This window comes from Lithobates pipiens, unplaced genomic scaffold, assembly GCF_037356315.1.
Source record: "Lithobates pipiens isolate NorthernLeopardFrog02 unplaced genomic scaffold, aLitPip1_a1.2 Scaffold_27, whole genome shotgun sequence".
Classification (NCBI taxonomy): domain Eukaryota; kingdom Metazoa; phylum Chordata; class Amphibia; order Anura; family Ranidae; genus Lithobates; species Lithobates pipiens.
This window is the reverse complement of record NW_027507788.1, coordinates 18,698,975-18,711,688: the sequence shown is the minus strand read 5'-3', so window position 1 is coordinate 18,711,688 and position 12,714 is coordinate 18,698,975. Positions and strand designations below refer to the sequence as shown.

General features: G+C 42.9%; 1 protein-coding gene across 2 annotated transcripts in view; it reads left to right on the top strand.

Moving 5' to 3' along the window:
- Positions 1–12,454, top strand: part of LOC143933610 (natural cytotoxicity triggering receptor 3-like) — a 24,657-nt gene extending 12,203 nt beyond the window's left edge. The window contains exons 3-6 of one of the 2 annotated variants that reach the window (XM_077456558.1): positions 4,437–4,733; positions 8,553–8,654; positions 10,026–10,064; positions 11,774–12,454. In XM_077456558.1, the coding sequence (XP_077312684.1) occupies positions 4,437–4,733; positions 8,553–8,654; positions 10,026–10,051 (425 nt within the window). In that variant the 3' untranslated portion in view covers positions 10,052–10,064; positions 11,774–12,454. Of the gene's footprint in view, positions 1–4,436; positions 4,734–8,552; positions 8,655–10,025; positions 10,069–11,773 lie in introns of both variants that reach the window. The other variant, XM_077456557.1, reaches the window with a different exon arrangement.
- Positions 12,455–12,714: the final 260 nt, after the last annotated feature.

Here is a 12,714-nt window from a genome sequence, read left to right as displayed (position 1 = left end):
TGTTTCCCCCGAAAATAAGACCTAGTGTGATTGTTGGTGGCTGCAATATAAGCCCTACCCCCCCCCAAATAAGCCCTACCCTGTTTCCCCAAAAATAATCCCTACCCTGAATATAAGACCTACAAGGACTTTAACTAGGGCTTATTTGGGGGGTAGGGCTTATATTGCAGCCATCACCGACAATCACTATGGCCCCTTTCACACTGGGGTAGTTTTCAGGCGCTACAGCGCTAAGAATAGCGCCTGTGCAGCCCCTTAAAAAAACAGCCCCTTTCACTCCAGTGTGAAAGCCGGAGGGCTTTCACACTGGAGCGGTGCGCTGGCAGGACGGTGAAAAAAGTCCTGCTAGCTGCATCTTTGGAGCGGTGAAAGGAGCGCTGTATCCACCGCTCCTAAACTGCTCCTACCCATTGAAATCAATGGGGCAGCGTGGCTATACTGCTGGCAAAGCGTTGCAGCAGCGCTTTGCGGGCGGTTTCAACCCTGTTTCGGCCGCTAGCGGGGTTAAAACCGCAGACCGCCGCTAAAACGACGGTAAAGCGCCGCTAAAAATATCGGCGCTTTACCTCTGGCGCCCGCACTGCCCCAGCGTGAAAGGGGCCTAAAGGTCTTATTTTCAGGGAAATAGGGTATGCTAGCTGCAGGTAAAAAAAAAAGTCCAAAAGGACTATTACTGTAGTTTAAAATACATGCCGTTGTTTTCTATGGTAAGCAGCCACAGCCCAAGTTGAAAAGCCTGTCCACTGCCAGCATGCTGCAGAGAGGGACCCTTGCTCTATGTGGGAAAGCAGCGGTCTCTCTGCAGAGCACACTAGGTTTGGATTGTTTTTCAGGTTTTCAGGAGAGCATTTGACACTGGCGTTGGGGAGGCGCAGTAGCATCTCTTTACCATCTGCTTTAAAGAGGAAATAAACCCTGATGAGTTTACTTCCTCTTTCATTCCCTGCAAAGGTAAAGCATAATGGACTACTATGCATCACATAGTAGCCCATTATGTGTCACTTACCTGACACAGGAGCCAGCGAAGTCACCGCTGTCCCCTGTAGTCCGGCGCATCCATCTTCTCGGTGGGTCTCGCTGCTCCGCCACTGAGATATTTCTTGGACCTACAGGTAAGCCTTAATCTAGGCTTACCTGTAGGTCAAAGTGCATTGTAAAGGTTTACAACCACTTTAAGCCCTTGATAGCTGCACTAGCCCCCCCCACAACCACGGGCGCTTGAAGAGTGGCCCCATTCACCGGAATGAGCCAGGTTCAGTGGGCGATATGCTCGCCGAAAGTGACAGGAGGTATAATTCATGGCGCGACGCAAGCCATGTGTACATGTCTACACAATACAAGGTAGCAGCACTATAAAATATGTAGAATATGAATAAATAGTCCAAACATATAGTGATGGGAAATGGCTTGCACTGAGCACCAAATAGCCCGGGAGACTCGAGCATCAACCACCAAGGGAAGAGGTTAGGCGTTACCCACAAAATATAAAGAAATACTCTATAGTGTACCAAAAGGATTTAATGGGTTTAAAAGATTACACTTACAGAATAGAAGATAAAAACGATCATAAAACACAGCCGGCCAGCAAACAAACACCTGTTCACTGAGTAGAGCTCGATGACGTCAGAGCGTCAAGCTCCCTACCTGCGTTTCGTCACAATCTGACATCATCTCGGTGTACATGTGTCATGTGTACATGTCTCATTGGACTCTGCCGCTAAGGGGGATATCAGTCGAGAGGCGGTAAAAGCATGGCTCAACTGCAGGGTTTTACTGCTCCCCAACCTGACGTGTAGGTTGGGGAGCAGTAAAATAAGCCTTAAAGAGGAAGTAAACCCTGATGAGTTTACTTCCTCTTTCATTCCCTGTAAAGGCAAAGCATAATGGACTACTATGCATCGCATAGTAGTCCATTATGTGTCACTTACCTGACACAGGAGAAAGCGAAGTCACCGCTGTCCCTTGTAGTTCCGAGCGTCCATCTTCTTGGTGGGTCTCCGTGGGTCTCGCTGCTCCGGCGCTGTGATTTGCCGGAGCAGCGATGACGTCACTAACGCGCATGCGCACGGGAGCCGAGACTTGCGGCATTGCCGTCATCGACGATGCCCCGCTCAGTGCTCCTGCGCGCCGCTGTCTACGGCGCATGCGCTGTACATAGCGGTGCCCGTCTTCGGGCAAATATCTCCTAAACCGTATAGGTTTGGGAGATATTTCTTGGACCTACAGGTAAGCCTTAATCTAGGCTTACCTGTAGGTCAAAGTGGTTTGTAAGGGTTTACAACCACTTTAAAGAATAACTAAAGTTTTTTTTTGTTAACAAAATTGTCATGCTTACCTCCTCTGTGCAGTTGATTTTGCATAGAGTGCAAAACCATCTGGGGTCCCTGAGCGGAGCTCCTGGCTCCTCCTCTTCTCGAGTGCCCCGTTGAAGAGCCGCTGTCCCTCAGGACACTTGTGCGGGAGAGCTCTCGTGTCCTGCTGCTGCGTCTGTTGACATAGCAGGGCTGGGCCCCTCCACCCTGGCTCCAGCGTCATTGGATTTGATTGACAGCAGCTGGGAGCCAATGTCTGCACTACTATCAATCTATCCAATCAGGACCCGAGACACCAGCTGGAGCTGCTGTACTCATCCCTGTCGCTGGGAAGACCAGGTTCAGGTAAGTAAAAGGGGGGCTCTTGGGGGGGGGGGGCAGCTGCATCACAGGAGGTTTTTCACCTTAATGCATGGAATGCATTAAGGTGGAAAACCTTAAAGTGTTTGTAAACCCTTACAAACCACTTTGACCTACATGTAAGCCTAGATTAAGACTTACCTGTAGGTCCAAGAAATATCTCCTAAATCTATACGGTTTAGGAGATATTTACCTGAAGACAGGCACCGCTGTCTACGGCGCATGCGCCATAGACAGCGGCATGCAGGCGCACTGGGTAAGCCGCAGATCGCGGCGATATGCCGCGAGTGTCGGCTCCCGTGCGCATGCGCAGGAGTGACGTCATTGCTGCGCCGGAGCAGCAAAACCCACTGAGAAGATGGATGCTCGGAAATACAGGGGACAGCGGTGACTTCGCTGGCTCCTGTGTCAGGTAAGTGACACATAATGGACTACTATGCGATGCACAGTAGTCCATTATGCTTTACCTTTTCAGGAAATCAAAGAGGAAGTAAAACCATCAGGGTTTACTTCCTCTTTAAGGGTTTACAACCTCTTTAAGTTAAACCTATACCTCTGCAATCAGCTCTGACTCAGTAGCACACCTCCCAACATTTTGAGATGGGAATGAGGGACACCTACCAGCAAATGTATGTAGGCATAGGACACACCCCCTGCCACTCCCTCTCAAAGGAGAATTAACCAACAAAAAAAAAGGTTAATTAAATCCACAAGGGCTTTTTTTTACCTCTACTATTCCTTTTTATATTGGCTTTTAAAATCTACAAATGCAGAAATTTAGAAATCGGATGAAAGGTTTAGCTCTGAGAAACACTTTTTGAAAGATAAAAAGTGCATTTTATATACAACTATATAGATCAGACCAAAATGAGGGACGAATGAGGAGGAAAGAGGGACAGAGGGACATTGCTCGAAATCAGGGACAGTCCCTCGAAATCAGGGACAGTTGGGAGCTATGCAGTAGGGGGTTTGTCCGAGCTCTGCTGAGAGGCCACTGCTTCCAAACAAGGGTCCTTTTCTGCAATATGCTGCCTTTTCTACTCAGGTTGTGACTATGGAAAACAAACTGTCTAAGATAAAATAACTGACACTAAACAGTAGGGGAGAACAGAGGAAGCTACCAAAATCGATAGTAAACAAGTGTAGTATCCCAAAACCACCACTAGATGTCAGCATACTACAGAAAAAAAATTATAACCTCAAGCAGTATAACACAAGACATAAGCAATACATAAAAGTGGGGGAGGAGGGCATTAAATGTAGGGGGGGGGGTGCTGTATCTGACCATGCTTCATGTTACATGATCTAACCCTTTAAACTGAAAGTTTAGTTGGGCTTTAAAGGGCTACACACCAAAATTAGAGTTCAGCTGCAAGACTCTGGCTCAGCTTTTCTCAACCTTTTCAACACAGAGGAACCCTTGAAATAGTTCTCCGGTCTCGGGGGAACCCCCTGCTAAAAATTAGAAATCTACAACTCATGATACATTAGTGTGATGGTCAGTGGGAAGAATGGTCCTTACACTTGTGGTCATTGGGAAGAATTACCTCCTTACAGATAGCTAAAAAGATCAATGGTGTCTATGGGAACTTATCTGAGAGGTGGAAATTGCCGAATGCTGAAGGAACCCCTAGCAACCTTTGGAGGAACCCTAGAGTTCCACAGAACCCTGGTTGAGAATCACTGGTCTAGCTGATGTTGCACAAGAGGTTCCAGAAGACCTTTGGGACCTAAACTGTTGCTATTATTTTTTATTTTTAACAGCTCGTCCATCGCAGCCAGAAATTTACCTAAAGGTGACAACAAATAGCGAGGAAGGGATGACCCTGACCTGCAGGACTTCTGGATTCTACCCTGGTGACATCACCATGAGCTGGAACAGCACTGATCTCTCCCTTCCAGGAATGGGTCCCCTACGGATATGGAAGTCCCAGCAAGGCGTTGCTCAGGCTGACCTCCCTCTCGTCCTCCCAGCAGGATTCCAACTGCAGCGGCTGGAGATACGCTGCATGGTCAACCACCTTTCTCTTGCAGAGCCGCTCTACGCCAGCTTCTCCCATGGTAAGTGCTGCATTCATAGACTGGGGCGTAAAAAAAAAAAATTGATTTTACCGAAATTTTCGTTTATTTATCTGTAAAATTACCACTTTGGTCTTTTATCGAAGTCCATCAAAATTTTCCTTTGGGGCCATGTGTCACATTAAACCCACATTTAGGGGGTAACATGAAACGGCATCACAATCCAGGACCCCCGACCCTACATACCAACGCGGGGATGCGATGCAAAGGAGGCAGAAGTCCAACGCATTTCACCTGCATGAATTTAGCTAAATCTAGAGATTGGGGGGGGTTTATAACTGTTGGAAAAACAACAGCAATCTGCTTACATACTGTGACTGTGTATATGCATTATACCTATCTATCCAGCAGGTGGCACTGTAGTATAATAGTGTGTTATCTATAGTAAGGTAATCAGAGGAAGTACCTTCCTTGTGTTATATGCACTTGTTTGTGTTCACTTCCTGTTCCATGGTGATAAAAGGCATGTAATATATTTCTCCATGAAAGTAAAGCTAATTGCCAAAACAAGAAACTTCCAGCTCACAATTATTCAATAACCTGCTAATAATAACCCCTGTCAGGAGTTTTTTGCTGTGTCCCATTGGGGAGATTTTCCTTCACTTCTAGTCCCAAAGCCAAACAGGAAATCCCTCCAAAGTGACGTTGTCCTAGTGTTCCCAATTGGAACATTTCCCCTCTATTCCTGTTCTGGAGACATCCCAAGATTCGGGATTTTCTTTTACTTTTGGTGAAAATAGAGAGGGTGAATCTCCCTAACCAGTGGCACTGACAGCAATAAAAAAAAACTGACAGGGGTTCTAATCCCTCTCCACTCTATCCAAAAAATAAAAATAAAATTTTGCCTTTAGTCACACACACACATTTTATTTATTTATTTATTTATTTATTTATTTTTTTCACAATCAAAGGTTTGTTAAAGCTTGATACGATTAATTAAGGCAAGTTAAGGTACCTATTCGAACACTGATGTATGAAAAACATCATTTAACAATTGAAAAATAAAAAGCAAAAATACAAATTCAGGTTGTTGAAAAAGTTATTATTATTATTATTGTTGGAACATTTATTATTATTATTATTATATTTTTTTATTAAATGTGGACTATCTCTTTTTAAATTTCACAATTCAGAGGCCAAATTAGTTTGGGTCATTCATAAGATGGCAGTAGATCAATAGAGGAAGGTGCTGATGTAGCTTGCAACCTTATTGCAAAAATAAATAAATAAATAAAAACATTGAAAAATAAAAGGCGGAAATGCACCAAAAAAAATCATATGGCTTTGTTTTTTTTTAAGTAGCTAGAAGAGGCTGGAAGAGTTCAGCAAAACTGAGAGGCAAAAAAGAACAAAAAGAAAAACAAGTATTTTATTTAAAAAAAAAAAGTATTTGTTTTTAATACACCATGCTTCTGTGATAGAATAGATTCTGAAAACTTGCTATAGGTTTGTGTATATATAAATATATTCAAATTATAAGTACGTATATACAAATAAATGGATATACTCAAACTATATATATATATATATATATATATATATATATACTGTATATATAAAGAGGAGGAAAATAAAATAAATAAAAACATTTGAAATTAGGTTTATATTTAATTCAACTAATAGCAAATTGGGTTATTGGGTTTCAGCTCTGTAAAAAAATAAAAATAAATGCTTCTTTGCTGTAAAATATTTATATTTAAAATACATAGCATTTATAAGTACTTTCCTTTGCATTTGTAACATTTTGCCTTTAGTTATGCACATATTTGTTTTTTGTTTTTTTATTGTTGGGTGATTTATTATTATTTTTTTTTTTTTTTTTAAAAGGTGGACTATATCTTTAAATTTCACAATTCATAGGCAAAATTAGTTTGAGCCATTCATAAGATGGCAGCAGATCATTAGAGGAAGGTGCAACTGATGTAGCTTTAAGGAATATTCCATCGTCTCTATAAAATTTATAAATGCACCCTTATTGCAAAATTAAATAAAAAAATCAAAAAAAAATCATATGGCTTTGTTTTTTTAAGTAGCTAGAAGAGGCTGGAAGAGTTCAGCAACACTGAGAGGCAAAAAAGAAAAATTATAATTTTATTTCAAAATAAAAATGTAAATGGTTTTTAGTACACCGTGCTTTTGCTGATAGAATAATTTCTGAAAAGCTGCTATAGGTTTGTGTGTGTGTATATATATATATATATTTATATATATAGCTAGATATCTATCTATCTATCTATCTATCTATCTATCTATCTATCTATCTATCTATCTATCTATCTATCTATCTATCTATCTATATTCAAATTATAGATATGTATATACAAATAAATAGATACATTTAAATATTATAAAGCATTTCTAAGTACTTTCCTTTTGGAATTGTTTGTTCCTTGCACTGTTTTATTGAATAAGCCCCATATCGTGTGCTATGGACATGCTATCTTTGTCTGCTGGTCTTATACGGTAATTAATGCTCCCATCCCTCCCGCGATTACGGTGAATAGAACCCACTTTGGGCTCAGCCTAAACACCTGCCTGAAGTAACTTTCAGGATCTGCCTCTAGATGGCAGCAGATCAATACACGAATGTGCACGGTCAGTACACGTGTTCTTTAGTAGCTTAAAGGCATATTCCACCTTTTGTACAAAATTTATGAATGCGTCCCTATTGTAAAAAAATAAATAAATAAAATATTAAAAAAAAAAATTAGTCAAGATCTGAGCTTATTTTCATGTAAAAAGCCAATTTCAACAAATGTTATTGTTTGAATAACAATTAATATTGTTTGTAAGTAGATAAATATCTGCGCTCAGTTAAACTTAAAGCGGGAGTCCACCGGGACTCCGCGTTTTTTTTTTTTTTTTTTTAAAAGCCAGCAGCTACAAATACTGCAGCTGCTGACTTGGCACCGCGATGTCGGCACCGCGATGTCGGCACCCGAAGCCGATCGCTCGCTCGGCTGCCGGGTCCCGCCGCCATCTTGGGTATGGGAATCAGGAAATGGAGCCTTTCGGCTTCATTTCCCGGTTCCCTACTGCGCATGCGCGAGCCGCGCAGCGCAATCCGGACGGTCCCCGCTGCCTCTGGGAGCTGTGTGTTTCCCAGCAGGCAGCGGGGCACTTGCTGAAGGGGGCGGGCGCTTGCGGAACGGGGGCGTAACGTACGCCCGTTCCGCAGAGAGCTAGCCCGGAAGTGGGTGCAGTTACCTGGATTATCCAGGTAACTGCACCCCCCTCCCCCCTGAAAGGTGCCGATTGTGGCGCCGGAGGGGGGGGGGGGATTCCGATGAGCGGAGGTCCATTTTAGGGTGGACCTCCGCTTTAACTACCAGCAGCTGAACACCATAACCCAGATACTGGGCAGTGTGGGCACAGAAATGCAAAGAAAAAAAAATAATAAAAAAGCGCTGCACTTTATTTTTTTTTCTAAACACTATTGTTTGTATTTTATTTAATTTATAATATATATCAAGTCCTATGGAACCCGCCTCATTTCCTGGCTGGAGAACAGCGCCATCTAGTTCTCCTGCAGCCCTACTGTCCCTGGCGCCCTTTCATTTATTGTATTTTAGTTCTTTCGATCATGGAAGTTATAAATGGAAGTAATTTTCGAGGAAAAAAAAAAAAAAAAGATTTTTAACTTGTAAACACAGAGTCTAAAAAATAGGCGCGGTCCTTAAGTGGTTAAAGCGACGGCTCCCCCCCAATGTAAAAGAGTTATTCCACCCTGGAGATGTTCCTAACCTTATATTGGCTGCTCTCTATTAGAGGATCACATCTGTTTTTCAATTTTACTTTCAGATATTCCAAAGTACGAAGCCATGGCGTACCAGCTTGTAGAATACCTAAATATCCTTAAATTAAGCCTCGTCTTCGGCCTTACAATTGCCGTACCTCTCACAGGTAGGTCCATCCCCATCATTTGTTGCTTTATTGCATTATAGTAGAACTCCACTTAAAAAAAAAAAAATTTACACTTTTTTTTTTTACATTTGACTTTATTGCTATCACAAGGGGACTAACATGTCCCCCCCCCCCCCCCCGTGATAGCTTTGAGCAGGTGGCAGGTCATCTTTATGGAGACATCAGGAGACCCCCAGTGTCTCCCTGCCCTCTAACATAGCTAACCAAGCACAGAGTGTGTTTGGTTAGCTGCTTCCCTGGCCAGATAAGCAGCTTAAAGGGGCGTTCAGGCTGCGTTTTTTTTTTTTTTTGTTAAAAGTCAGCAGCTACAAACACTGTAGCTGCTAATTTTTAATAAGGACACTTACCTGTCCGTCCATCTAATCGGCTAAGGCGCCGCCATCTTAACGAAGGGAAACAGGCAGTGGAGCCTTGCGGCTTCACTGCCCGTTTCCTACTGCGCATGAGCGAGTCGCGCGGTGCTTTGTGAATGGCCCCGTTGTTTTCTGGGACACACACACATGTCCCGGAAGGCAACAGGGAAGCTCGCCGAAGAGGACGAAGCGCTGCGGAATAGGGAGAGGCAGATTAGGAAGACAGGGGTTTTAGGTAAGTTAAAAAAATTAATTCTAATTTTTTTTTCAAATTTTATTTAAGAATATTAATTCTATTTTTTATTTTAGGGTGGCCCTCTACTTTAAAGCGGAACTTCAGTTATTTTTTCAACTTTCCATCTATTAAATCTTCTGCCCTCGTTGTTTTAACTTTGGATAGTAAAACACTTTTTTTTTCCGCCTGTGAATCCTTTATACAGCCCACTTTCTTTTTCTTGTCTGGTCATTAGCCTAGGATTATGACATCGTGCACAGCTCTCTCTCTCTCACTCTTGTGAGAGTTTGCCAGGAAGGGAGAGGGTGGTGAGACATAAGAGGGCCAATGAGAGCTGCAGAGATGGAGGTGTGCCTCTGTGTGTCTGTGTAAATCCAGGAAGTGAACGGGCAGCAGCTTCAGCTGCCCACAGTTACAATGGCTGCGGCTAGACTCAGTGGAGGGAGATTTATGCAGCATATTTGTCAAGTACAGAATCACAGTATATATAAAATAATATGCAAAGTGGTGGGAGGGAAGCTTCAGAATGGCAAAGATGTTTTATTAAAAATTATGACTGCAGTTCCTATTTAATTCGTCACAGAGGAGATCAGGGAATGGACGTTCCTTCATCTCCTCTGTGTGATGCTGTCCTTGCTGCTTACCACGGTGTAGTGCTCCTCAGAGGAACCTGAAAGCCCAGAACCTCAGCTAACTTAACAATACTTTGTTATATTATTGTTTATTAATCTTTTTTTTGTTTTGTTTTTTGTTTTTTTGCAGTAATAAAAAGATGTAAAAGCCAATGAGCCTGGCACATGTGTAAGTAAGTACTCACTCTCCACTAACCTAGTCCATGTATTGATAGAACTCCACCAAATCCCTAAAATGTAAAGTGTCCGTCCAAAACTCAATCTTATTTCTGCTTAGACCTAGGCTGCTAGTGATGAGTGTATGTTTAGACCACTTACCAGTTCACTCGAGGAGCCGGGCAGTGGTGCCTGATGCTCAAAATTTTTGGGGGGGGCGCAAACAAACTGAAAATTCTGAAAAGAAGCCCATCATTTGCAGCCTCACTGTACCATCAAACGCCATCACTGTGTCCATCAATTGCCACCACTGTGCCCATCAATTGCAGCCACTGTGCCCATCAAACACAGCCACTGTGCCATATCAAATGCTGCCACTGTGCCCCATCAAATACAGCTACTGTGCCCATCTTATGCAGCCACTGTGCCCATCTTATGCAGCCACTGTGCCCATCTTATGCAGCCACTGTGCCCATAAAATTCAGCCTCACTGTGCCCATCGAATGCAGCCTCACTGTGCCCATCAAATGCAGCTTCACTGTGCCCATCAAGTGCAGCCACTGTGCCCATCAAGTGCAGCCACTGTGCCATATCAAATGTTGCCACTGTGCCCCATCAAATACAGCTACTGTGCCCATCTTATGCAGCCACTGTGCCCATCTTATGCAGCCACTGTGCCCATCTTATGCAGCTATTGTGCCCATCTTATGCAGCCACTGTGCCCATCTTATGCAGCCGCTGTGCCCATCATATGCAGCCACTGTGCCCATTAAATGCAGCCTCATTGTACCCATTAAATGCAGCCTCACTGTGCCCCATCAAATGCAGCCTCATTGTGCCCCATCAAATTCTCCCACTGTGCCCCATCAAACGCAGCCTCACTATGCCATATCAAATGCTGCCAGTGTGCCCCCCCCCCCGCCCACCGTCTGTACTTACCCTGTCTCAGTGGCGGTGGGACAGCTCCTCAATGTCTTCTCCCATCCTCTGCTATGATTGGACGTCTAATAGGTGTCCAATCACAGCGCCTGTTGTTTCAGCCAATCAGGTGATGGGTAACAGATCCGAGCACTTGATTGGCAGAGAGGCGGTTTAGTGTTAGGAAAGCGAATATTCATTCGCTTTTCTAACACAGCTGAGCGACCTGCGAGCGCCCAGCATGGCGCTCGCCGGTCACCTTTTTTGACGCCTTCTAGAGCCTATGGCTCTAATCAGGCGCTTCAAAAACAACCCCCGCTGCTGTAATTAAAAGGAGACGGGCACCTGAATAGGATTGGTCACCAATCACCCCTGTGAACGCCCGCCCCACATCTCCAACCTACTCCCACACCCCCCCCCACCCCCAGGGATTGGGCTGCCGCCCAGTTGAAAATGTCTGGGCCTGTTTCTTGTCCCAGTCCGGGCCTGACTGGATTCCAGGACAGGTAGGTGTCCTAATATTAAAAGTCAGCAGCTACAGTATTTGTAGCGATTTGCACCCCTTTGTTTTATACTCATGCAAATTGCACTGCAAAGTATTGGCTTCGTTAAAAAAGAAAAGGAATGCAGCCATCACATCTAAGAATTGGTGAGCTAGACTATAATAAATGTTTGCTTTTGGATTCATTATCGCTTTGAACTGCTAGAACTTCATTAAAGCACAATACAGAGCTGCATTGTTTAGTGTCTTTTTATTACCTCCCTGTAGTTAGATTTTAATGATGTCATTTGCAACCTTTACAGATTTTCTGAAAAATCATTTAATGACGTCATTATTCCCCTATGTGTGACATCACATCCAGGATTTCATTCGGCGGTTCCAATCGTACATCACAATCATATTTTTTTTTGGGGACAATCATTGGATATCGATGGACATGTGACGTCTGTTTTGCCCAAACAATTAATCAGATATGGAGGACGCCGAATATTTGGCAACATGCAATTTCCAGCTGTAAATGTATCCAATGTTTTGTTTGAGCAAAATCCAACCTTAAGCTAGTAATTATGTCACTTTAACCACTCCAGCCCCGGAAAGGTTTACCCCTCTCCACCTTAATGACCAGGCCATTTTTTTTTTTTACGATACGGCACTGCATAAGTTTAACTGACAATTTTGCGGTCGTACGACGTTGTACCCCAAAAAATTTGACTTATTATGCTTCGTTTCAGATAACACACATTGTTGCTCCTGAAGAGTGGATATAAATACTCTACGAAACGCGTAGAGCCTCTGTACATGCAAAGTGTAATACTGATACAATACTGATATATGTAATATAGATGAACTACGAGCCTTTGTATATGCAATGTGTAATACCGATATAATATAAATATATGTAATATAGATGAATTTTTGTGACCCATGTACCTATTTGTATGGAATTTTTCATCAAGTTTTATAATAAATATATCATTTCTTGACCCCCTTACTATTGACTGCGTGCTTCGTATAAAGTCCCGCCTTTTTTCTTTTTCTCAAAAAATCTAATTTCCTCCATAATTTAGGCCAATATGTGTTCTGCTACGTGTTTTTGGTAAATGCACAGCGGTCTTACAAGCGCACTTCTTTTTTTTTGGAAAAAAAATACAAATTTTTGAATCAATAAAATAAGACAACAGTAAAGTTAGCCCATCTTTTTTTTATATTGTGAAAGATAATGTTAGGCCGAGTAAATTGATAC